The sequence below is a fragment of the Microtus pennsylvanicus genome, chromosome 4 (genome assembly GCF_037038515.1).
Source record: "Microtus pennsylvanicus isolate mMicPen1 chromosome 4, mMicPen1.hap1, whole genome shotgun sequence".
Classification (NCBI taxonomy): domain Eukaryota; kingdom Metazoa; phylum Chordata; class Mammalia; order Rodentia; family Cricetidae; genus Microtus; species Microtus pennsylvanicus.
This window is the reverse complement of record NC_134582.1, coordinates 144,313,582-144,340,942: the sequence shown is the minus strand read 5'-3', so window position 1 is coordinate 144,340,942 and position 27,361 is coordinate 144,313,582. Positions and strand designations below refer to the sequence as shown.

The following is a 27,361-nucleotide window of genomic DNA, read 5'->3' as shown; positions in this document are numbered from 1 at the left end:
GCATCTCCACGTACATGCTCCTTCAAATAGTGTAGTGTCCCAATACCCCAAATCATAGTGAGGAGAAAGAACTGAGCTTCTTAAAGATTATGATGACGAAATTAAACTGTACAGGACTGTAACTGCAGTTCAGAATCAGCACTGACAAGTTTGATTTGGTTTGAAAATCAGGTTTCCATTTGCTGTAGTGGGCACACTACACGGTGTGACTTTGGCCTGGATTACTCTGCTTGGCTCGTTGATGACAGTGCTTGATTACAGGAGGATTTCAACATTTCTTTTCCTCCTTCCTTAGCATCTCCCACTCCCTATTCTTACCAGTTCATGTTTCATGATGTCATTCCATGTTATAGAGCCAGAGCAGTTTCAAATATAAGTTAATTACAGAACGTTGGTGACCAGACCTCAGGTCGCTTGTTTTCACCAACTTTGTAATTTTATCACTTATCTTTCCTCCAGATGGATGTATCTGGAGAAGGAGAATCATAGTTTTGCTGCTCTTTTTCTTTCTTTTTTTTTTTATTGAGAAAAAAAAATTTCCGCCTCCTCCCAGCCTCCCACTCCTCCCCCCTCCCCCCACTCCTCTCCCCTTCCTCCCACTCCTCTCCCCCTCCCTCTCAAGTCTGAAGAGCAGTCAGGGTTCCCTGCCCTGTGGTAAGTCCTAGGTCCTCCCCCCTCCGTCCATATCTAGGAAGGTGAACATCCAAACTGGCTAGGCTCCCACAAAGCCAGAACATGAGTAGGATCAAAACCCTGTGCCATTGTCCTTGGCTTCTCAGCAGCCCTCATTGTCCGCCATATTCAGAGAGTCCAGTTTTATCCCCTGCTTTTTCAGTCACAGTCCAGCTGGCCTTGGTGAGCTCCCAATAGATCAGCCCCACTGTCTCCGTGGGTTGGTGCACCCCTCTTGGTCCTGACTTCCTTGCTCATCTTCTCCCTCCTTCTGTTCCTCATTGGGACTTTGGGAGCTCAGTCCAGTGCTCCAATGTGGGTCTCTGTCTCTATCTCCATCCATAGCCAGATGAAGGTTCTATGATGATATGCAAAATATTCATCAGTATGGCTATAGGATAGGATCATTTCAGGCTCCCTATCCTCACCTGCCCCAGGAACTAACTGGGGACCTCACCTTGGGCACCTGGAAGCCACTCTAGGTACAAGTCTCTTCCCAACCCTAAGATGGCTCCCTTAATTAAGATATGTGCTTCCCTGCTCCCCTATCCAACCTTCCTTTATCCCAATCATCCCGTTGCCCCAAGTTCTCCCCATCCTACCCTTCTCACTTTTCTCTCCCCATCTCCCCTTACCCCCCTCCCACCCCACCCTTAAGATCCCGATATTTTGCCTGGCAATCGTGTCTACTTCCCCTACCCAGGAGGATAGCTATATGTTTTTCTTTGGGTTCACCTTCTTATTTAGCTTCTTTAGGATATCAAATTATAGACTCACTGACCTTTATTTATGTCTAGAAACCAATTATGAGTGAGTACATCCCATGTTCATCTTTTTGGGTCTGGGTTACCTCACTCAGGATAGTATTTTCTATTTCCATCCATTTGCATGCAAAATTTGAGAAGTCATTGTTTTTTACCGCTGAGTAGTACTCTAATGTGTATATATTCCACACTTTCTTCATCCATTCTTCCATTGAAGAACATCTAGGTTGTTTCCAGGTTCTGGCTATAACAAATAATACTGCTATGAACATAGTTGAACAAATGCCCTTGTCATATGATCGGGCATCTCTTGGGTATATTCCCAAGAGTGGTATTGCTGGGTCCAGGGGTAGGTTGATCCCGAATTTCCTGAGAAACCGAAACACTGATTTCCAAAGTGGTTGCACAAGTTTGCATTCCCACCAGCAATGGATGAGGGTACCCCTTCCTCCACAACCTCTCCAGCAGAGGCTATCATTGGTGTTTTTGATTTTAGTCATTCTGACAGGTGTAAGATGATATCTCAAAGTTGTTTTGATTTGCATTTCCCTGATTGCATAAAGAAATGTTGAATTTTGTCAAAAGCTTTTTCAGCATCTAATGAAATGATCATATGATTTTTTTCTTTCAGTTTATTTATATGATAGATTACATTGATAGATTTTTGTATGTTGAAACAGCCCTGCATCTCCGGGATGAAGCCTACTTGATCATAATGGATAATTTTTCTAATGTGTTCTTGGATACGGGTTGCCAGTATTTTGTTGAGGATTTTTGCGTCAATGTTCATGAGTGAGATTGGCCTACAATTCTCTTTCTTGGTTGAGTCTTTGTGTGGTTTTGGTATCAGAGTGACTGTAGCTTCATTAAAGGAATTTGGCAATGACTCTTCTGTTTCTTTATTGTGAAATACATTAAGGAGTATAGGTATAAGCTCTTCTTGGAAGTTCTGGTAGAATTCCGCATTGAAACCATCTGGTCCTAGGCCTTTTTTGGTAGGTAGGTTTTTGATGACAGCTTCTAGGAGCTTGAACAAGGAGGTTGAGCATGACCTTAAGTGTCTTTTGGCCATTTGGACTTCTTCTGTTGAGAATTCTCTGTTCAGATCAGTGCCCCATTTTTTAATTGGGTTAATTAGCATTTTAAAGTCTAGTTTCTTGAGTTCTTTATAGATTTTGGAGATCAGACCTTTGTCTGTTGCGGGGTTGGTGAAGATCTTTTCCCAGTCAGTGGGTTGCCTTTTTGTCTTAGTGACAGTGTCCTTTGCTTTACAGAAGCTTCTCAGTTTCAGTAGGTCTCATTTATTCAATGTTGCCCTTATGTCTGTGCTGCTGGGGTTATACATAGGAAGCGATCGCCTGTGCCCATATGTTGTAGGATACCTCCCAATTTCTCTTCTGTCAAGTTCAGTGTGCTCGGACTGATATTGAGGTCTTTGATCCATTTGGACTTGAGTTTTGTGCATGGTGATAGATATGGGTCAATTTTCATACTTCTACAGGTTGACATCCAGTTGTGCCAGCACCATTTGTTGAAGATGCTTTCTTTCTTCCATTGTATACTTTTAAAATGAGGTGTTCATAGGTTGTGGGTTAAAACCTGGTCTTCTATACGATTCCATTGGTCAGTTTCTCTGTTTTTATACCAATACCAAGCTGTTTTCAATACTGAAGCTCTGTAGTAGAGTTTGAAGTCAGGGATGGTAATGCCTCCAGAAGTTCCTTTATTATATAAGACTGTTTTGGCTATCCTGGGTTTTTTGTTTTTCCATGTAAAGTTAATTATTGTCCTCTCAAGATCTGTGAAGAATTTTGATGGGACCTTGATGGGGATTGCATTGAATCTATTAATTGTCTTTGGTAGAATTGCCATTTTTACTATGTTGATCCTCCCAATCCAAGAGCAAGGGAGATCTTTCCAATTCTGGTATCCTCTTCAATTTCTTTCTTCAATTCCTTAAAGTTCTTGTCAAATAGATCTTTCACTTCCTTGGTTAGAGTTACCCCAAGATATTTTATGCTATTTGTGGCTATCGTGAAAGGTGATGCTTCTCTGATTTCCCTCTCTGCTTCCATATCCTTTGTGTATAGGAGGGCGACTGATTTTTTGGAGTTGATCTTGTATCCTGCCACATTACTAAAGGTGTTTATCAGCTTTAGGAGTTCTTTGGTGGAGTTTTTGGGGTCGCTTATGTACATTATCATATCATCTGCAAATAATGAAAGTTTAACCTCTTCCTTCCCAATTCGAATCCCCTTGATCCCCTTATGCTGTCTTATTGCTATTGCTAAAACTTCACTATATTAAAGAGGTATGTAGAGAGTGGACAGCCTTGCCGTGTTCCTGATTTTAGTGGGATGGCTTTGAGTTTCTCTCCGTTTAGTTTGATGTTAGCTGTCGGTTTGCTGTAAATAGCTTTTATTATATTTAGGTATGACCCTTGTATCCCTAATCTCTCCAAGACTTTTATCATAAAGAAATGTTGAATTTTGTCAAAAGCTTTTTCAGCATCTAATGAAATGATCATATGATTTTTTTCTTTCAGTTTATTTATATGATAGATTACATTGATAGATTTTTGTATGTTGAAACAGCCCTGCATCTCCGGGATGAAGCCTACTTGATCATAATGGATAATTTTTCTAATGTGTTCTTGGATACGGGTTGCCAGTATTTTGTTGAGGATTTTTGCGTCAATGTTCATGAGTGAGATTGGCCTACAATTCTCTTTCTTGGTTGAGTCTTTGTGTGGTTTTGGTATCAGAGTGACTGTAGCTTCATTAAAGGAATTTGGCAATGACTCTTCTGTTTCTTTATTGTGAAATACATTAAGGAGTATAGGTATAAGCTCTTCTTGGAAGTTCTGGTAGAATTCCGCATTGAAACCATCTGGTCCTAGGCCTTTTTTGGTAGGTAGGTTTTTGATGACAGCTTCTAATTCTTCGCGACTAACAGGTCTATTTAGATTGTTCACCTGGTCCTGGTTTAACTTTGGTATATGGTATTTATCTAAAAACGTGTCCGTTTCTTTTACATTTTCCAGTTTTGTGGCATACAGGCTTTTGTAGTAAGATCTAATGATTCTCTGAATTTCCTCTGTGTCTGTGGTTATGTCCCCCTTTTCATTTCTGATCTTAGTAGTTTGCATATTCTCTCTCTGCCGTTTGATTAGTTTGGATAGGGGTTTATCAATTTTGTTGATTTTCTCTAGGAATCAGCTTTTTGTTTCATTGATTCTTTGGGTTGTTTTCTGTGTTTCTATTTTGATGATTTCCGCCCTCAGTTTGATTATTTCCAGTCTTCTACTCCTCCTAGGTGAGTCTGCTTCTTTTTTTTCTAGAGCTTTCAGGTGGGCTGTTAAGTCTCCAATGTGTGCTTTCTCTGTTTTCTTTAAGTGGGCACTTAGTGCTATGAACTTTCCTCTCAGGACTGCTTTCATAGTGTCCCATAAGTTTGAATAGGTTGTTTCTTTATTTTCATTGAATTCAAGGAAGACTTTGATTTCTTTCTTTATTTCTTCCTTCCTTGATCCAGGTGTGGTTCAGAAGTTGACTGTTCAGTTTCCATGAGTTTGTAGGCTTTCTGGGGGTAGCATCGTTGTTGAATTCTAACTTTAATCCATGGTGGTCTGATAAGATGCAGGAGGTTACGAATATTTTTGTAACTGTGGAGGTTTGCTTTGTTACTGAGTATGTGGTCAATTTTCGAGAAGGTTCCATGAGCTGCAGAGAAGAAGGTATGTTCTTTCCTATTTGGGTGGAATGTTCTATAGATGTCTGTTAAGTCCATTTGATTCATTACCTCCATTAATTCTCTTATTTCTCTGTTAGGTTTCTGTCTGATTGACCTGTCCATTGATGAGAGAGGAGTGTTGAAGTCTCCTACTATTAGTGTGTGCGGTTTGATGGCAGCCTTGAGTTTTAGTAATGTTTCTTTACGTACGTGGGTGCTTTTATATTAGGGGCGCAGATATTCAGGATTGAGACTTCATCCTGATGAATTGTTCCTGTTATGAGTATAAAATGTCCCTCTCTATCTTTTCTGATTGATTTAAGTTTGAAGTCAACTTTGTTAGAAATTAGTATGGCCACACCTGCTTGTTTCTTGGGTCCATTTGCTTGATAAGCCTTTTCCCAGCCCTTTACTCTGAGTAGGTGCCTGTCTTTGTGGTTGAGGTGTGTTTCTTGTAAACAGCAGAATTGTGGATCCTGTTTTCGTATCCAATCTTTTAGCCTATGCCTTTTTATAGGTGAGTTGAGCCCATTGACATTAAGTGATATTAATGACCAGTGGTTGTTAACTCCGGTCACTTTTTTAGTAGTAGAGTTTGTGTGTTTCCCTTCTTTGAGTTGTGCTGGTGAAGGGTCTCTAGATGTTTGAGTTATTGTGGTCATTGTTGGACTCCTTGGTTTGTGATTTTCCTTCTATTACTTTCTGTAAGGCTGGATTTGTGGCTACGTATTGTTTAAATTTGTTTTTATCCTGGAAAATTTTGTTTTCTCCATTTATAGTGAACGAAAGCTTGGCTGGGCTTGCATCCATGGTCTCTTAGTTTCTGAAGTACATCTATCCAGGACCTTCTGGCTTTCATGGTTTCCATAGAGAAGTCAGGTGTAAGTCTGATAGGTTTACCCTTATAAGTAACTTGACCCTTTTCCTTTGCGGCTCTTAATATTCTTTCTTTATTCTGTATGTTCTGTGTTTTGATTATTATATGGCGAGGAGATGTTTTTTTTTTTTTGTTTTTGGTCCAGTCTATTCGGTGTTCTGTATGCTTCTTGAACCTTCAAAGAAATATCTTTCTTCAGGTTGGGAAAGTTTTCTTCTATAATTTTATTAAATATATTTTCTGGACTGTTGAGCTGTACTTCTTCTCCTTCTTCTATCCCAGTTATTCTTAGGTTTGGTCTTTTTATTGTGTCCCAGATTTCCTGAATGTTTTGTGATGAGAATTTGTTGGTTTTGCTGTTTTCTTTGATCTGTGTGTTTATTTTCTCTATGGTATCTTCAGTGTCTGAAATTCTTTCTTCTATCTCTTGTAATCTGTTGGTAGTACTTGTCTCTGTATTTCCTGTTCGTTTACCCAGATTTTCCATCTCCATCCTTCCCTTGGTTTGTGTTTTCTTCATTACTTTCATTTCATTCTTCATGTCTTGAACCACTTTCCTTACCTGTTTGATTGCTTTTTCTTGTTTCTCTTGGTTTTCTTGTGTGTCTTTGAGCGATTTATTCATTTCCTCTACCTTTTTGTTTGTAATCTCTAATTGTTTGTGGCAGTTTTTCACCTCCTGTTTAAGGTCCTCTATTATTTTCATATAGTTCACTTTTGAGTCGATTTCTTCTAATTCTTCTGGAGTAGGGTGTACAATTCTTCTTATTTCGGGATCCCTGGATTCTGGTGGTGTCATGTTGCCTTTCAGGTTGTTGGAGGAATTCCTGCCTTGGTGCCTTCCCATCTCTTCCTACAAATGGAGCCAGGGGAGGCCTGGTGTCTTGGTCCAGTCTTTGCTGTGATTGACTCTCTGGGTGTATCTCTTCAGTGTAGAAGCAGGAACCGTTCCCGTCCAGATGAACTCCTCAGCACCAAAACATGGACGCCTGGTAGTCCAATGACCCGAGGACAAAACGGGGAACTTGGGGGGCAGGGTGGGGACCAGTAGAACACAGGACACCCTGCCGCACAGGCTGAAGGTGCATGTGCTCCCTTACCGGGGGTCCTTGAGGCCTGCCCCGTAGGTAGGCTCTCACCGCTCTGGGTGGGTAGCCTTAGTGTAGGAGCAGAAAACTGTTCTTGAGCAAAGGACCTTGCAGAAAACGAAGACTTGGGGGGCGGGGTCGTGTGTAAGAAAGACAGCCCTGCAGAAGGAGCTGTGGGAGGGGGGTTTGTGCTCTCTTCTGGGACAATCCGCCCCTGGATAGCACACACTCACCCGTCCAGATGGAATTCCTCAGCACCTAAACAGGGCCGCCCGGTAGCCCAATGATCCGGGGACAAAACTCCTGCTCTTTTTCTAAGGAAAAAAAAAAGAATTCACAAAATCTGGTTGTATAAAGTCTTGTATATATTTGGATACAACACTGTTGCCATTATTTATAAAAATATTGTCTCATATGAATTCCATAATTAAATGATGGATTATTTGGGGACGAATACTGAGATTTCTTTTTTTAATAATATATTATTATTTTTTTTTAGAATTTCATAAAATGTATTTTGATCATGTTGATCACCCACCAACTCCTTCAAGATGAAAAACCTGATTTTACACTTCTGGGAGAAATGCCTTTTTGAGCCAACCTCATTTGCTTTTAAGTTTACATTTTTAGAAAAAAATAGTGATGCATCAGAGTTTAAGTAATATATGCATAAACTGTAATATCTTATTCCTAGAGAAAATGTACAAATACATGACTGTAAAGAGTAAATGGACTATAAATGGTACCCAAGCCTAATTGATTTGTAAAGGCTCAGAAAGTTAAAGCTTAATTCCAAAGCAGGATAAGATTGAAACAAACGTTGCTTGATGTTAAAGTGCTTCCGGAAGGTTTGCAGTGCTCTGAAGATTGCTTCATTTGGCTTTATACTGCCTGTAAGAAATGACCATCAGCCACGGCCGGCTGTGGTAAACTGTGAAAACTTGGCTAAATTTTTTAGTGAGACTGTTGTCTTGGTTCAAAAATGCGACTTCCCACAGGACAGGGAACCCTGATTGCTTTTTGGGCTGGCGGGGGGGGGGGCTTAATTGGGGGAGGGGGAGGGAAATGGGAGGCGGTGGCGGGGAAGAGACAGAAATCTTTAATAAATAAATAAATTTAAAAAAATGCGAAGAATTGAAAGCAGCGTTTCAATGAAAATTTTGCTATTCTCTCCAATAGTGTTTGAAGTGAAGTCAGCTAATATGGAATCATTCTGAATAGAAAACAGTATTTGTGTTATTCCATGGCATTGTGAATATCTATATGGTAAAACTTCATAGTGAATAATTAAACTTTATCATGTGGAAAATATGTTAGATGGATGACTGTTTAGTTTTTATTTTATTTTATTTTTATTAAAAATTTCTGCCTACTCCCCACCTCCCTTTTCTCTCCCCCTCCCCCCACTTCCTCCCCTCTACCTTCCCCCTCCCTCTCCAGTCCGAAGAGCAGTCCAGGGTTCCCTGCCCTGTGGGAAGTCCAAGGTCCTCCCTGCTCCATCCAGGTCTAGGAAGGTGAGCATCCAAACAGGCTAGGCTCCCATAAAGCTAGTACATGCAGTAGGATCAAAACCCAGTGCCATTGTCCTTGGCTTCTCAACAGCCCTCATTGTCCACCATGTTCAGAGAGGCCGGTTTTATCCCATGATTTTTCAGTCCCAGTCCAGCTGGCCTTGAAGGGTGGATATGGGAGCAAGGAAGTATATATCTTAATTAAGGGAGCCATTTTAGGGTTGGCAAGAGTCTTGACTCTAGAGGGGTTCCCAGGGGTCGAGAGAGATGTCCCCAGCTAGATCCTTGGGCAGCTGAGGAGAGAGAGCCTGAAATGGCCTGATCCTATAGCCATACTAATGAATATCTTGTATATCACCATAGAACCTTCATCTGGCGATGGACGGAGATAGAGACAGAGACCCACATTGGAGCACTGGACTGAGCTCCCAAGGTCCAAATGAGGAGCAGAAGGAGGGAGAACATGAGCAAGGAAGTCAGGACTGAGGGGTGCACCCACCCACTGAGATGGTGGGGCTGATCTAATGGGAGTTCACCAAGGCCAGCTGGACTGGGACTAGTTTTTATTTTTATAAAGCAATATGACCATAACCTGAGCGCAAAGTTAACATGAAAGATGTATTTTCAAGAAATATACATGGAGAGTGGATGGGAGCCAGAAATGGTATTTCAGTGAGCAGCCTCACTCCATGGCAGCCAGGCTTGTGACGAGTATTTTTCTTTTGTTGTCTTAACATTTGACATTAGTTTCCTTGAAGGAATTTATATAGCTATCACTTCTTGAATGTCACATTTGTGGGTAATTCTTTTTAAAAGCCGATCTTTTAAACAAAATTTAGGTTTTTTAAAATATAACCACTTAATTATTATCTTGGGAAGCAAGATAAATACAATATCTATACAATTCTGATATAATGTAAACACTTTTAAAATTTTTAGTGGATAAAGGAAATTACTTAATTTTAGACTTCTGTTGTTTTTTAACTGTTTAATTGACTGTACTGAGGAGGAGAGACCTGAGATGTATCCCCAGAGTAGTAATAGTTTTTTCCCAAACATACTAAGATATGCTCAATCAAATACACACTCACTATAGAACAATAATATATAGATCCCACATGCTTGCTACATTTTCTTTGGGTTAGTTTTATATTACCTTTGGTAATTTGCAAGTGAAATGAAATATATCTTCAACCATTGTCTCTTAGATGTCTATTTAGTGCCTGCTTTGTGCTCTGCAGACCCTGTGGGTGTAACTTGTAGAGGATCTGTTTGAATAATGAATTTGGTAGGAGAGGTGCCCCTTGGGCAGAGAAACACAGCAGATGATGTGGAATGACGGAAATGCATGTTTGGATTGAAGAAGTGGATTAAGGGTGGGGTGGGGTAGACAGAAGAGGGTGAGATGTCTGTAGTGGATTGGGGGTGGAATGTGAAGAGTAAATGCTTTGGGTAAAATTGAATAGTACATAAAGTCTTAATAACAAGAGGTTGTAAAGGTTGAAGCTGCAAAATAAGATCCCCTGGGCTGACAGCACTGTCTGTTAGAGGAGAGGCAAGAGCTTGAAGCTGAGCTTGCCCAGTGTTGTCTGCAATTCCAGTGTTGTTTTTATCAGTCTTCCTTTGCCTCAGTGGCTACTCTATGGGAGATGAATGATGTGACTACCCTAGTTGTAAGCATCTTTCTATGTGGTGGTGGCACACACCTTTAATCCCAGAACTCCAGAGGCAGAGGCAGGTGGATCTCTGTGAGTTCGAGACCAGTCTGGACTACATAATGAGTTCTAGGACAGGGTCTAAAGCTACACAGAGAAACCCTGTTTCAAAAAACAAACAACAGGGGCTGGAGAGATGGCTTAGAGGTTAAGAGCATTGCCTGCTCTTCCAAACGTCCTGAGTTCAATTCCCAGCAACCACATGGTGGCTCACAACCATCTATAATGGGGTCTGGTGTCCTCTTCTGGCCTGTGGACATACACACAGACAGAATATTGTATACATAATAAATAAATAAATATTTTTTAAACAAACAAACAACAAAAAAAAACCCAAAAATTGGATTTCATTCTGAGTGTAGGGGAAATCCATCAAAAGGATTTAAGTAGAAAAGTGACAGGATCCCTCCATGTGTAGAGTACAATGAGAAAGCAAAAGCCCTACTGAAGAGGAAAGCCAGTTAGGAGTCTGTTGAAAGGACTCAAGTGTAACATGCTTGTGGCTCTGGTTCACACAGGGCATGGGACATTTTAGAGACATAACTCTATACATAATGTTGAGATAAATGGATAATCAGAGGCAAAAAAATCCATACTACAATGAATTCCAAATAGATTCAAGGCTTGTGTATGTATGTGTGTGTGTGCGCGCGCACTCGTGTGCATGTGTTATATTTTTGTGTATTTCAGTGGAAGCATATTTGCCTAGGATCTTTGATGCTGGGGGTTGATACCTTGCAACAGGTATGCACACATACACATATATATGAATGGGAAATGTTAGTTATAGGATCACAGAACAGAGAAGTAATCTCAAGCATGGAAGCAGAGAGACATATATACAGACAGACAAACATATCTACAGAAGAGCAGTTTTTTAAACATAATGAATATATTATGCAAATGATTTAGATATTTATCATTAGTAAATATCTAAATTTATCTAGCACTGTGCTTACATCATTGGGGAATTTCAAGTAATTTAAATTCAGTGAAAATTAAGCAGCATTGGAATTTTTATTTCTTGATAGTACTTTTGTAAGTCACCCCTCCCCATATATGTGTGTTTGTTTGTATGTGTGTATTTATTTGTTTGAAGGTCTGTACTTGCTGGGTTTGTGTGTCAATTTGACACAGGGTATTGTATGTGTGTATTTATTTGTATGAAGGTATTTGTATGTACTGGATGGTTTCGTATGTCAATTTGACACAGGCTAGAGTCATCAGAGAAAAAGGAGCCTCAGTTGAGGAAATGCCTCCCTGAGATCGAGCTGTAAGACATTTTCTCAATTAGCAATTAATGGGGGAGGGCCCAGACCATTATGGGTGGTGCCATCCCTGGGCCTGTAGTCCTGTGCTCTATTAGAAAGCAGCCTGACCCAGGGTACATGTGCCCCACTCCCCATCTCAGCACCAGCAAGACCACTGAGCCCTACAGTAGTAGTACTCTGGTGGAATTCCACTGCTTTGGTGCACTTCCCACAAGCCTTCTTGCCGGCTGGACTGCCACCACCCACTGGATCCTGTTTTCCCAAGACCCACTCCACCATCCAACCACACACACCTCATCATTCTCCCTCCCTACAGCTCCAGGAGACTCCATAAGCCCAGGTATATTCCACACAAGTCAGAAGAACATCACCTCTCCACTAGGTTCCATATTCTTGTCTACAATTTCAGATGAGGACTTCATCTTCACAGGAGGACTGGTTGGATCTAAGCATTGAAGGCTCCAGAAACATCAGCAGAGACACCCTTCTGGACCTAAAGAAATGATAGTCACCGGAACCCTTGGCTACCTAAACCAGAAGATCAGAGAGGGAACAGAAAACAAAGGAACAAACATCCTTTCAACAAAGACAAGTTCAAGAATCAGCACCTTGACCTGTATTCATCCCAAATACAGATGCGTAAACACCAGTGTAAAAACACATTCAATAACAGAAAGTGCAATATGGCATCACCAACAGCCACTAGTCTTATAATAGCAAGACCTGAACATTCCAATGTCTCTGAAGCACAAGAAAACAACCTTAAAAATAATTTTATGAAGATGATAAGAGGTCTTTAAAGAGGAAATGAAAAATTCCTTTAAAGTATGAAGGCAAATAAAAAAAATTGAAGAGATCAATAATTTCTCTAAAGAATCCCAAGAAAATCAAGAAAAAACAATCAAGTAGGTAAAGGAAACAGTTAAATACCTGAAAATGGAAATAAAAGCAATAAAGAAAACACCAAGGGAATTCTGGAAATGGAAAATCTGGGTAAGCGAACAGGAACTACAGATACAAGTATCACCAGCAGAATATAAGAAATGGAAGAGAATCTCGGGCATTGAAGATATAATCAAGAAAATAATCAAAGAAAATGTTAAACCTAAAAAATTCTTAACACAAAAAAATCCAGGAAATCTGGGACACCATGAAAAGACCAAACCTAAGAAAAGTAGGAATAGGAAAAGGAAAATCCCAGCTCAACGGCACAAAATATCTTCAAAAAACCATAAAAGAAAACTTTTCCAACCTGAAGGACATCTCTATAAAGATACAAGAAACATACAGAACACTAAATAGGCTGTACTATTAAAAAAAAGTTCCCTCAACACATAATAAACAAAAAACATACAGAATAAAGAAAGAATATTAAAAGCTGCAAAGGAAAAATGCCAAGTAACATATAAGGGCAGACTTATCCGAATTACACCTGAGTTCTTAATCAAGACTGTAAAATCAAGAAGGGCCTGGGCCAGACATCTTGCAAACACTAAAAGATCATGGATGTCAGCTCAGACTACTATACCCAGCAAAACTTGGTTGTGGGGAGGGGCGTTTTGAGGTTAGGTAGAAACCTGACACATGAGAAACTCCCACAATTCTACAAGGATGATCCAACTAAGACTCCTAGCAATGGATAGGTAGCCTAAACTAAAGATACTCTCCTGTAATCAGATTGATAACCAATTGTCATCAGAGAGCTTTGTCCAGTAATTGATAGAAACAAATGCAGAGATCCACAGCCAACTACTGAAACAAGCCTGGGCAATCCTGTTGAGGATAGGGAGGAAGGATTATATGAGTTAGGGGCCTCAGGGTCATCAAAAGGGGACCCCAGAAGCAGCTGGCCTTCTCATTGTGGGAGCTCACAGACTGTGGACCAGGGTGCCTGGTCTCTTTGTGGTACTTCTAGCAGTGGAAGTAGGGTCTGTCCTTAAAACTTTGACTGGCTTTTGGGAAATTATTCCTAATGCTCAGTTGCCTCACCCAGCCCTAATACAAGGAGAGGTGCTTAGTCCTACCTCAACTTGATAGGCCATGCTTTGTTGATACCCATGGGAGGCCTGCCCCCTTTTGAATAAAGGTAGGGGAGGGGGCAAAGGAGAAGTGTGGAGAGGGAATGAGAAAAGGGAGAGGGGAAGCTGTGGTTAGAATGTAAAATAAATGAAAAAATTTAATAAAAAATAATATTCATCATTTTTAAAGGAAAGGAAAGAAAAAAGAAAAGAAAGCAGGCTGAGCAAGTCATGAGGAGCAAGCAAGTTAGCAGCTCTTCTCCACAGCCTCTGCACCAGTTCCTGTCTCCATGTTCCTGCCCTGTTTAAGTTTCCTGTGGAAATATAAGCCAAATAAACCCTTTTCTCTCTAGCTTGCATTTTGATTATAGTATTTCATCACAGTAATTGAACCCTGACTAAGACAAGATCAGAGGACAATCTTAGAACAGAGGCTACTGATTGCTGCTTTGTAGACCAGGCTAGATGACTCCTGACTCTACTTACCACCAGTAGTGCTGGGATTACAGAAGCCAGTTACCCTGCCTGGTTTACTTGGCTTCTGCGGAGTCACACACAGATCCTAGTACTTTCACAACATGTGTTTTATCCATTGAAACTTCCTCCCAGTTCGGTTACACTCTTTCTGCTCATATAATTAAACTTTTGATTCCTATTGTTATTGAAGGTCTAAGATTGTAACCTGTTCATTTCCCCTTTTACAATCACTTGCTGCTGAAGAGTGGTCACTCTTTCTCCTATGACTCATTGCTGTGAGCCTTTAATAATTAGGGAATGATTTGTTATTTTGCAGCATAAATTTGCATGAGGACTGTCAAAAAGTTTAAAAATCATGCCCAATGTTATCTGATCTACTATCATCTAAAAATAAATTATTTTTATGAGCCAAATGTATACAGAACCACTTTTAAGAACTTATAGTCTAGAAAGAGCAATAAAATACATGAAAGAGACAATAGAAAAGTGAAAAGGGTGAAAGTCATGAGTAGCCAGGTGTTTGCTGCCATGCTGCATAGGCAGGAGTCTTGCTCATGAGCACTGATGACTGACTGCATGCTTTCAGAAAGCAAAAGGCTGTCATTAATGGATACAAACTACACACACGCTGCTCTTATAAAGGCAAATTAACCTGTATCATCCTGGTGCTCATTTTGATAAAACAGTGATGTGATACCTTCCCTTGAACATAGTATTATAATTTTGGGTATTAGGAAAAATTTGGCAGATTAAAAAAAACATGCTGAAATAAAAAATGAAGATTTTGTTTTTAGTTTTCTGAACATTTACTTACCAGAAATTACTCACTGTGTGAGCCTGAAAGATAGATGAGGCTTCATTAAAGGAAGCTGTCGGAAATGCTGAGCTCTTTTCTGGAGGGATAATTCAGTGTCCCACAACCTGATGAGCAGACAATTCTGTGCACCTGACAGACGCTCAGCATAGCATTGACTCCAGGGGTTCACAGCAGTGGTGAGTTACAGGCCTGGTGTTCAATTTCCTGCAGACGCTTCTTAGCGACAGGTAAAACCATCAGCTGTGATTGGTGGTGATGGCACATGGAAACACAGCTTTTATTTCAGTTCTGCCTTTTGAGAGGAAAGTCTGTATGTTGAAACATAAAATCACTTCAGTGAAAATAGGAAAATGGAATGCCAAATGACTTCTCACTGTCCAAACTACAAAGTGTTGCCAAGCAACAATATACTTAAAGCAAAACTGCTAAGCATGATGAACTTGGAACAACAAAATTCTGTTGAAATTTAGACATAGAAATGAGTCCAAAGCCAAGAAGATAAATGTTGTAACTATATTATTTAAAAATATTCTAGTTAGCTATCTGTTGTTCTCACCATGTGGAATGTGGTTGACAAAGGCATTGAGATGGTCATTTCATTGCTATGTCCTTCCCTGCCCTGGGTGGACCATCATCTTCCTCTCATCCGAAAGATTCCCTATAACATTTCTTCCAAAACAGGTCGGATGGCGATATATTAAAACCACCTCGTCTCATTGAAAAGTCTTCTTTGCTAAAGGATATCTTTGCTGGGCATATAATACTAGCTTGACAGTATTCTTTTCGGGTATTTTAACAATGTTACTTTGTTGTTTTGTGATTGATGGAAGTCACTATCACCTTAACTCTTTTGTATGAAATGTGCTAATTTTTTCTGGTATATGACTTTAGAATTTTCTCACAGGTTTTAAGCAGTTCTGATGACTTAGAGTTCCTTTCCATGTGCACAGGTATTTGAGCTTCATGAGCATGTGATCGTATTATTTTTTCACCAAAAATTTTCATACTTCTTTAGTTTCTGAGTACCCGCTTACAGTTATTTAAAATCCCACAGTTGCCTATAAGTCCATCGTGTGTGTATATATGCATCCAGTGCTTTGGTGGCCTTGAAGGCCAAATGCCTTATGACTGGAGTTACAGACAGTTGTGAGTTATCATGTGGGTATTGTTATACTCAGGTCTTCTGGGAGAACAACCCATGCTCTTAACTGCCTAACCCTTTCTCCAGCCCCTCCCTTAATTTATTTTTATTCTTTTTTTGCTTTGGATTGTTTATATTACTTTATCTTCTAGAGAATGCCATTCTCCTTATGTAACTATGGTATGGTATGTGTGGAGAGGTATGTGGTGTGGTATGGTGTTATGTGGTGTGTGTGTGTGTGTGTGTGTGTGTGTGTGTGTGTGTGTAAGTGTACACATTTCATTGCCCACATACAGAGGTTAAAGGGCAACTTTCAGTACTTGGTTTTCATTTTTCACCTTGGTTTGAGGCAGGGTCCCTGTTGTTTCTAATGATCTACAGCATGCACTTGGCTTGCATACCCACAAACTTCCAGGTGATTCTCTTTTCTTCACCTCGCATTTAGCAAGTGGAGTACAGGCATTACAGATAGTCACTACCACATGTGGCTTTTCATGTGGGTTCTATGGATACTGAACTCAGAGGTCATCAAGTTCGTACATACGTACTTTAACCCACTGAGGCATCTCCCCAGTCCCCAATAGTAGCTTTTAATATCCTGGACTACTGTTTGCTTGTATCTACTTATATTGCTGAATAGTTTCAGAGTTTTGTTCCATTACTTTAGTTTTTCATCCTTATGAGTAATGTTTTTAACCTTCTTTGGCATGCCTGGTAAATTTTGGTTGCTCTCTGGTCATGTGATATTGATATTGAGTATGTAGTCTTCTTATAGACAATATCTGTGATAATTTTTCTGTCATACAATTAAGTTACTTGCAAGAATTTTGACCCTCAGAGTTTTACTTTTACATTTTGTTCAGTCAAATGTTGCCGCTTTTAATCTTGCGTTTATCTTCATAATACCGAAGTAACGTCTGCCGGGCAGCCCTCCCCAGTCATGAAGTTTTCCCCTATACTAAAAATCAGGAGTTGTCCTTGTCCTGTGCAAACTTCAGAGATTCTTGCAGACTGTGCAGGATGTGTTCATCTGTTTCCTGTTTCTGCATGATCATTGAATATATTTGAAAAAGGTTGAATGTGTATTGTGCGGTACAGAAATTTCTTTCTGCTCAGCATTTCCCAAGTGGTACAGTCAGCAGCTGCTTCCATAACATCGAGTATAAATAATCAACACATGGTTTAAAGTATATGAGAAGATGTACATAATCTATATATACGTCTCATACCATTCTGTGTAGGGAGTGAGCATCTGAGGATTTTATATTAGTTTGGCTGCTGGAACCAATCCTCTCAGATGCAAAGGGACAGTTGGTTGCATAGGTTAGTCATTAAAGTTGTTTAATTTCAAAATTCATACCATTTTGTTATCCCAGAGCTTCTGAGTGCTTAATAGCTGACATAAACAACAAAATAACATAAAATATTAAATATAATACATGTACAATTATGAAAAGGAATTATTTAAGCTGAACAAAAAAGGATGTGATAAACACATAGAAAGACTTTAAGAGCATGTTAGAGTGGATTTCTCTTAAAATGGAAGGCAGCCATAGATGAGTCCTGATGAGCCAGAAGTCACTCTGACTACATCATGAACTGTAAATTTGAAAGTAGGTGACAGTGGGTGCAGCTGGACCACACGAAGCAATTATAGTGTGTTTTGTAGGCATGGGAATGGCGATCTGGAGGTGTCTGTCCCAGCTCTCCACCTTGGTGTTGTAGTATGACACAAGCCATAGATAATACAGGAACTCTCTACTATAACAGTTCCCATCAAACTTCACAGAAACAGGTGGTATATTTTGGTGATCTTATCTTTGAGTTGGGTTAGATAGATGAAAATACGTTTTAAATATATTTGGGAAGTGTATTTAGTAAGCTACATGTTGGGGTGGAGGGGAGAGGAGAACATGATCTCTGGCTCCTCCTACGTACCTAGATTTTAACCCTGAGTTCCTCTTTTCTCTCAGAAATCTAGCCTATCCTGTTCTGCTTAGCTATTGGCCATTCAGCTCTTTATTAAACTGATCAGACAGACTTCGCCATGGCAAAGACACATCTTCACAGTGTACAAAAGGTTTATCCCACAACATTTGGCTTTATTTCGTACTTCAGTGAATTTAGGATTTTGTCTCTGATGAGCTCTTTACGAACTGTTGGTTTTACAGGCTTTGCTGTCAGTACATGATACTGTGGCTCAAAAGAGTTATGATCCTGTATTGCCTCCTATGCCTGATGATATCGATGATGAAGAAGACTCTGTGAAAATAATCCGCCTGGTCAAGAACAGAGAACCCCTGGTGAGGAGATGTCAGGGGGGAGCTGAATGGGATGGGTGTCCAGCACTCACACTTGTCTTTGAGCTATGCTGCTTCTGAGTCCCAACATCTTAAAACAAACTGGGCATTTACATCCAGAGAATATGGCTTAGGACAACTAGCAAAACTCCAAGTAAAATAATAGCATCCTAACTATAGCCTTGAAAATATAACCTACTAAATTTGTAAGAGGAAATTTAGCATGTAGCCAGGTATGGCTGGTTGGAAATTAAATGATGCAGTTGAAAAACATTGCTTTAGGCTGTTCTTGAAAATTGATTTATTTTAAAATTATGCAGAGAAATTAACCTGACACCTAACATTTCACAATATACATAGAACTGTTTGTTTTGGCACTGGAATTCCTGTGATGTTGGACCATATCAAAGGACCTGAGCCTGGGGGAGTATTGCCCCATTTGCAACCAAGGGTCGACTTTCCATAGTGTTGCTATGGATCTCAGGCAGAAAAACATCCTAAGTAATCCCAACGGATATTTTGCCTCTGTGTGTGTGTGTGTGTGTGTAGTGTACATATATATGTATGTGTATGTATGTCTGTATATGTGTTTATGTCTCTGTGTGTATGTATGCATGTTTGTATGTATGTATGTGTATGTATGTCTGTGTGTATATGTTTATGTCTCTGTGTGTATGTATGTATGTTTGTATGTATTTATGTGTGTGTATGTCTGTGTGTATGTGTTTATGTCTCTGTGTGTATGTATGTATGTTTGTATGTATGTATGTTTGTATGTATGTCTGTGTGTATGTGTTTATGTCTCTGTGTATGTATGTATGTTTGTATGTATGTCTGTGTGTATGTGTTTATGTCTCTGTGTGTATGTATTTATGTTTGTATGTATGTCTGTGTATGTATGTATGTGTATGTATGTCTGTGTGTATGTGTTTATGTCTCTGTGTGTATGTATTTATGTTTGTATGTATGTCTGTGTATGTATGTCTGTGTGTATGTGTTTATGTCTCTGTGTGTATGTATGTATGTTTGTATGTCTGTGTGTATGTGTTTATGTCTCTGTGTGTATGTATGTATGTTTGTATGTATGTCTGTGTGTGTTTATGTCTCTGTGTGTATGTATGTATGTTTGTATGTATGTCTGTGTATGTATGTCTGTGTGTATGTGTTTATGTCTCTGTGTGTATGTATGTATGTTTGTATGTATGTCTGTGTGTGTTTATGTCTCTGTGTGTATGTATATATGTTTGTATGTATGTCTGTGTATGTATGTATGTTTGTATGTATGTCTGTGTATATGTGTTTATGTCTCTGTGTGTATGTATGTTTGTACGTATGTATGTGCACCACATCTGCACTCACATTGATCCCCTGGGACTGGAGGTATTGCTGGCTGTAAACTGCCATGTAGGTGCTGGGAATTGAGCCTGGGTCCTCTGGAATAGTAGCTCAAGCTCTTAACCACTGAACCATCTCTCCAGACCCCATCGTAGGATATTATATGGATAAAATGAAGTGAGAAAGCATTCCAAAAGTAAAGCAATGCACAGTAGATAGTTTAAAGAAAAAAATTGTTTTGCATGAATTGGAAGATATAAGATTTCACCAATCTTTAAACTGTACTGAAACACCGGGGCTGTGTAGCCTGGGTTTTGGTATGTTAAAAGGGACCTCTGAGGACAGTTGCCATGTCTGTTCCTCCCACTTTGTTCCTTTCTCGTTGTGATAGTTTCTGGGTTTTCCAGATGAAAGTTATTTCACAACTCTACCTTACAACACAGCTTGAAAATCTGCCTACAAATGCTTTTTTTCCTTCTCCCGCCTTTTTTGCCTTGAAAGGGTGCAACCATTAAGAAAGATGAACAGACGGGGGCAATCATCGTGGCCCGGATCATGCGGGGAGGAGCTGCAGATAGAAGTGGTGAGAACCAACCTCTTTACTCATTGAATAAGGACATTATGTATGTGGGGAGGTGGAGTCCACAGGCCAATGTGTGACCAGATCTTGGTGTACTCCACACCAGTAGGAGACCCATTCTCAATGACAGGTAGTTCATGCTTGTGAGGAATGATGCCAGATTTGACCACAGGCCTTTACACAGACTTGAAATACATGGCATGTACACACTCACACTACATAAAAGTAGTAAATTATTTTCTAGGGTATCAATAATGGGCATTTTTAGATAGAAATGAAAATACTGTTATTTGATTTACTATACTCATCATCAGAGAACAGCATAATCAAAGCATATGAACTGTGAAAGACAGTTTCTTTTCTTATATTTAAGTTACTTTAAGTAACAGCACGGTGTCATTTTGTGACACTGTTGATTTACCAGGTTTTGTATTTGTCAGGTCTTATTCACGTGGGTGACGAGCTGAGGGAAGTGAATGGGATCCCAGTAGAAGACAAGAGGCCTGAGGAAATAATACAGATTTTGGTAAGCTGTCAATTCATTGTAAATCTCAGTGAAAATCGAATCACTGTGCTTTAGGCTTCTTAGTCTGATTTGGATTCGGCCCTCCAGATCCGAAGTGCTGCACACACTTAGAAACACTTTTGTACATGCAGTGTCAAGATTTTCACTTACATGAATGGAGGAAGCAGTAACGATCTGAGATAAGGTTACAATATATGCAGGATTTCAGGCCAGTGTGAACAGATGGCGTCTACACTGCTGTTCATGAGGCTTTTGCCTCTGCCCACCCACCCTCATTGGTGCTAAAACTTGAGTGAAATTGTTTTTGGAATGGGAATTGTTAAGTCTTACATTCAGGTGTCAGGGTAGGAGACTGCCCCTGGATATATGAACATGCAAACCTACAGAAATAGAAGCTCCTTGCATACCTCAGCACAGCTGTCATCACATTAACAAGGAGGTCTGCCCTCCTCTGAGACAATCAGCAAGTATCTGTGGGTCATGTGAGTAGGCACTCAAACTGACTTTAAGTCTTTCAGTGGACTTGTTGTTCATGATGTTTATCCCACTACCAGAATAAAACTGACCTGACTGTGCTTGGTTTCTTTTTCTGATGCATATTGCTGCCAAATGAATCCCATATTAATAACTACAGAAACAACAGCATCTGGTATCAGCTTTTTATTTCACCAAATATGGTTACCAACACTTAGATGCTGGGAGTTTGTCTTTGTGTGAACCGCTGTAGGCACTGACCCTTGTGCTCATTTCTAGCCTTGTTCATCATTTTGTGTGTTTCTGTTTTGATGGAACTTAACATGAATGGCAGTTGATGTATTGCTACCTTAAGTGCACAGGATTGAAAAGTGCAAAAATGGTCTTTAAATGACCTGGCATACTTTAGAGCTTTCTTGTGTTTCTGGAATTTCTACAAACGTACTCTTCTGGTTTGGTCTAAGTAGAATGCTGTACATTCCTAGGCATGTTTAGCTCTCTACCTATCTGTTTTATTTCCCTCCAGCTCTCTAATGGCCCTTTCTTTGATCCCCAATACCAGAGTCAGTCCCAGGGAGCAATTACTTTTAAGATAATACCCAGCACCAAAGAGGAGACAGCTTCCAAGGAAGGCAAAGTAAGTCTTCAAAATACTGTTTGCAGTGGGGAACTTAATGTTATTTTTTTCAACTAATACATATATACTTTGAAAATAACCATTTCTTTTTTTTTTTTTTTTTTTTTTTTTTTTTGGTTTTTTGAGACAGGGTTTCTCTGTGGCTTTGGAGCCTGTCCTGGAACTAGCTCTGTAGACCAGGCTGGTCTCGAACTCACAGAGATCCGCCTGACTCTGCCTCCCGAGTGCTGGGATTAAAGGCGTGCGCCACCACCGCCCGGCAAAATAACCATTTCTTATGTCTAAGTTGCAAGAATGCAGACAGCTTCACATTTTTCTCTCCCATGTATTCCTCACTTCCAGCTGTTTATCAAAGCCCTTTTTGACTATGATCCAAAGGAGGACAAGGCGATCCCATGTAAGGAGGCGGGGCTGTCTTTCCAAAAGGGAGACATTCTTCAGATTCTGAGCCAAGATGATGTGACTTGGTGGCAGGCGAAGCACGAAGGTGATGCCAACCCCAGAGCTGGCCTGATTCCCTCCAAGCACTTCCAGGAACGGTGAGCTGCTGGCACAGCATGGTGACCTTTCTTCAAATGACTTTCCATTCCCTGCAGAATATCACTCTAGCACAGTTATGATAAAATGAGCTCCAAACCCTGCCTGTGAATCTGTTTTCCCTTGGGTTTGGACTTGGAGCACTGTTTCGTCTAACTCATGACTAATGGCCAAAAGCAGTATGACAGTACTAGGTTCTCCTAGGTTATTGTGAAAAAAGCAGGCACTAGCACATTTAGTATCTGAGTGTGGGCTGCAAGGAGAACACATAGTCATTTCGGGAAAGGAGAGTAACTTTAAAACTTGAGAAGTATCAGATTTAGTTCATTTGAACAGATTGCCTTGTATTCCTTCAAGAGCTTCCTTGTGAATTTTATATTTTGGTGCTGTGTTAACCTTGAACCTGTGCTGAAAGTTGATAGGCCCATTGACCTTTTCTTTCCCCAGGAGACTGGCGCTGAGAAGACCAGAAATAATAGTCCAGCCTCTGAAACTTTCCAACAGAAAATCATGTAAGTTTGTTAATAAGAGTGCATGGAAACCTGATCTTACTGTTGGTTTCTGACTGTTAAAGCAGGTACCTCAGGGAGGTGCTCTGGGAGGGGGATCATATTAGCCTGCAGGAGCTCTTGGGCCATCATTTCTCAGAAACCCAACAGAGAAAGACACAGTACGGACAGTAATATGAATCTTTGCAAGAAAAAAAAATATGGTAGGTTGTTCATTGTAATGTCTGAGACAGCCATCAGTAACTTCGACTCTTAAGGACTGAATCAATAAAGCCTACCGTACAACTCTGTTTTTGTTTATTTGTTTGTTTTGTATTGCCCTAAGCCAGGAGGTTTGTGGTAAATTTTATTTCTCAGTAAAAAAGAAGGACAAACAAAATAAAACTATAGTTTTCCTGGGCATAAAAGCCTTCATGCCTAAGAGCAACCATGCTTCTTAGTTCCTTATCTACAAGTCACAACTGGGAACTTGATTCCATCTGCACAGAGTTGACAAATTAAACAGAAGGAAAATGAGAGTAAGGACTTACAGAATTACTGAAAGAGAGGGCTTGGGGACATTCTGTTTTTCAGTTTATCCTTCCTTTACCTTTTCTTTATTTTATACCCTCTCGGGTCTCCAACTTATACACTTCATCTCTCTAAATGTTCCATGTGTCTGGGCATTTTAAGACAGAAAGAGAAACAAAAAACTGTCTTCCCCTTTAAAAAAAAATAGAGATTGCATGTTAAACAGTGAAATGAACAAATAAATGACCCTGAAATCTTATACCAACATCTGTTTTTAGTCTTGTTGCATTTTTCACATCTCCTGTTATTTCCTTCAGTTTGCAGACACATACAGCTCAGGAATCACGTAGTAAGAAAGCCAAGCTTCAGCTAAGTGTAAATCTCACAGCAAGCCAGTATAGACATACACCAGTGAATAAAAAGCTTGTTTGCTTTTGCTGTGTCTGGGTGGGAGGAAGACACTCTTGCTGTAATGCATGTGGTGGTCTGAAAAGTCAGAAGGTCTAAGGCTGATGATGCATTATTTCTAAGTGTTTTTTTTAAGCTTTTTCCTTGTTAGCTTCTCTAGCTTCAAGGAACTGAGCCTGGATATTGGATGGGAGTTTGCATAGTGGGAATATATTCAATGCTTGTTAAATGAAATATGCCACTAAACAGTGAGGGAAATGAGACTTCACTCAAATTTGAAAATGTATTCAGCTTTTAACTAGAGGGAACTTGGAAACATATCGTTTGAACTAATTGGGAATTTTCATCTATTTTGAAAATGAGCTGTGTTTCTTTAATGAACTATAAAGAAGGGGTCTCTTCTTAATTGCTCTCTCAACTTGGTATAAATGCATGTGGATGTGAATGTGTGTGACTATGAAGGGAGAGTGTTGGTGTGAGCATGAACTGTAGTGGAGGCTTTTGTCCATTGTTTGGCATCATTTCATTTTCATGTTAATATTTAAATATTTGGATCTGTTGCATATTTATTCCAAGAAGTATCTTTATCAAATTATCACCTTAATTTGTTTGTTTGGTTGGTTGATTTTGTTTTATCTCTTGAATTCCACTCAGCACAGCCTGTGCTTCCTGTCCCAGCACTGCAAAACGAGAGAGACAGAAGTGGGCTTTCTGGCCCTTCCTACTTGCTCTTTCTTCTCCTCCTCTTTCTCTTCCCACCTTTTTTCTTGAACTCTTGGTTCTTGGGTTTTTGAGACAAGACCTTGCGGTGTAGCATCAACCTCATGAGCTTTTTGTCTCAACTTACAATGCTGAAATTAAGGCCCGTGCTTCTGTATTTTCCTTTTTTAATACCTTGATTTTTATTCACTAAGAGATGTTATTTGCTTTTTTATTGTTCAAGTAAATATTTCCAAGATTATGCAAATATACCACCAGCATATTTAAAAACAGCATTGCTCAGAGAGCCTGTATCTTTTATTCTCAGAGATTGAAGTTCCGTTTGAAATTTCTGTGGCTATTGTCTACAGAAATGGTTGTGTTAGCTCTGGATATTTTCAATGACAAGAAAAAGCATGTTAACTTATGTGTCATTCTGGTTTGTCTGTGTAGCCTTTGTGAGTACTGCCTGCCTCAAATGTCATACCCTTTCCCACACTACAAGACAGTTTTAGGAAGAAAAATAGTTGGTAGAAATGATGTTCAGTTCTTGAAAGAAAGTAATTGATGGGGCTGGAGAGATGGGGCGGCAGCCATGAGCCCATGCTGCTCTTGAGGAGGACAGGTCTGAGCTCCTGCACCACACAGCTCACAGTCATCTCTTCCTGTAGCACCTCTGTCCTCCTTGGACACCCACATATATATGTACATACACATACACACTAATAGAGCTTTTTAAAAAAGTATTCTTCAAAGTAGTGATTTGTAATTTTATGAAAAAATACAATAATGAAACAAAGTTTTTGAGAATAGGGTCTTATATAGCCCAGGCTGGCTCTGAACTCTCTGTACACCCAGGAATAACCTTGACCTCCTGATCCTCCTGCATCTTCTTTCTGAGTGCTGGGTTTAACAGTGTGCTGTACCACATAAATAGTTTCTGAAGTGCTAGACTGGAACTTAGGGTGTTTTGCTTGTTATAGAACACTCTACTGGCTGAGCTATATCCACAGTTCCTAAAATGTTTTGAACTAAAATTTAAGTGTACTTCAGACCCAGGAAGTACAGCATGCACTGACTTAGAGTACTAAATTTCACCATGTATTAAAACACATTAAATCACTCAGTTACCTCTTATCACAATGTGATGCTTTATGTCTGTAGTTTTACTCCTTATTTTATTCCTGTTTCATACAACTGGGAAAAAAAAGAGTTCATAGAAGATAATTCCAGAGCCCTATAGTGACTCAGTTAACATTAACATAGAACACAAAAGCAGGCAAATTCTAGTCATGTTATCTTTTCGTGTGTCTTTGTACTAGAGTTCTTGTTCTTGTCTTCAATGAAAATGAAACCAAGAAGATACTAATGAGCTCTCCAGACTTTGAAACTAGCATTTTTGTACAAAACTCCAGGAGCATGTGTGGGTGGCATTCATCCTTGGTGGATCCATAGTTCTCCTTAAACCAAGAATTCTCAATATGTATCCAGAAAATAGGCTTCTCAAACAAGAGTGTTTGCTTCTTCAATAGTCCTGAAATCTAACACAGAAAGAACTCTTACAATGAAAGTATTCTTAAACCTTGGGAGCTCGTTAAAGGGACCCATCCCCTCTTCTCTCTTTGCCTCCCACCCCCATTTTGAAAAAATTGTTTATACAACAAAAAACTAAACTATAACCAAAAATATTCCCCACTGTTTTCACAGAGTAGCTCTGTACCTGTGACACAGACAGAAGGACCACCTTTGGGTTATTTCATCAAAGAGGCAGCAGCTGCTCAGGTCCTGGATCTGGGTTAGTGTCTCCAGTAGTAGCACAGGGGAGTTCTTGATGATAAAGAGTTGGCAGCTTGTAGTTCCTATGTTGCCATAATTTATTTTGTACTTCACTTGCATGTATATGAATAACATATTTGCTCCATTTACTCAGAACACACTCTATTCTGTGAATGGAGCCCAGGACCTTGTGTGTGCTAGCAAATGTTCTACCATGAGCTATATCCTAGTACCTCAATTAGCTTGTAAGAAAGAGATAAATTTATTTATTTGAAATATTATTTCTTTTCTGTTGAAATACAGACATGTTATCTAAGAATAATCTTTATAATTGTATCCAAATATGATCTATAAATTAAGTATTTATGGCCTTCAGAATGGATGGGTAGGGAAACCTCTTTTTCACATAGATTATTTTACAGCAGAATATCAAAGTATGATTTTTATTTTTAGTACTTAATTTTCCTTTATAGTTACCAAAGTATAATACCTCAATATTTTCAGACATAAAACTGAATAATACTAATTTAAATTCTTTACTTTAAAAATAGCTCTGTGGAATTTTTAGCATTATGTAACTAAATCTGCAAAAATTTTTGATATTTTAAAACATAAAATCACAAGCCATTTCACTTTAAGCATTTGTGATTTGGGGCTTGTAGACACAAAAGTAAATATTTAAATTCAGACAAAGAGCATCCATCAAAAGCAGGTAGGACCTACTCTTTATTAACTGACAGACAATGTCCAGTGAAAGAGTTTTAAAAAGCAAAGCCATGCCATTTTCTGTACATGGCACCAATATTTAAGGTCACATTTCAGGTTCTGAATGTTGATGTAATGAAGTATTTCTCATTGAGCACATACCTTCCTAATGCCATCTTCAGTGTACGTAGTGTTTTCACACGTTATGTCAATTTAGAAACAGAATGTTTATGCTGTTAAACACTTTTGTATATATTAAAACTTTGTCAAGCATTTGCTTAA

The 27,361-nt window shown here is 39.4% G+C and overlaps 1 protein-coding gene across 1 annotated transcript in view; it reads left to right on the top strand.

The window, feature by feature from the left end:
• Mpp7 (MAGUK p55 scaffold protein 7) overlaps positions 1 to 27,361 on the top strand; it is a 239,318-nt gene that overhangs the window by 156,416 nt on the left and 55,541 nt on the right. The window contains exons 6-11 of the mRNA XM_075970767.1: positions 18,255 to 18,386; positions 20,220 to 20,301; positions 20,739 to 20,824; positions 21,861 to 21,935; positions 22,278 to 22,474; positions 22,920 to 22,984. Of these exons, the coding sequence (XP_075826882.1) occupies positions 18,255 to 18,386; positions 20,220 to 20,301; positions 20,739 to 20,824; positions 21,861 to 21,935; positions 22,278 to 22,474; positions 22,920 to 22,984 (637 nt within the window). The remainder of the gene's footprint in view (positions 1 to 18,254; positions 18,387 to 20,219; positions 20,302 to 20,738; positions 20,825 to 21,860; positions 21,936 to 22,277; positions 22,475 to 22,919; positions 22,985 to 27,361) is intronic.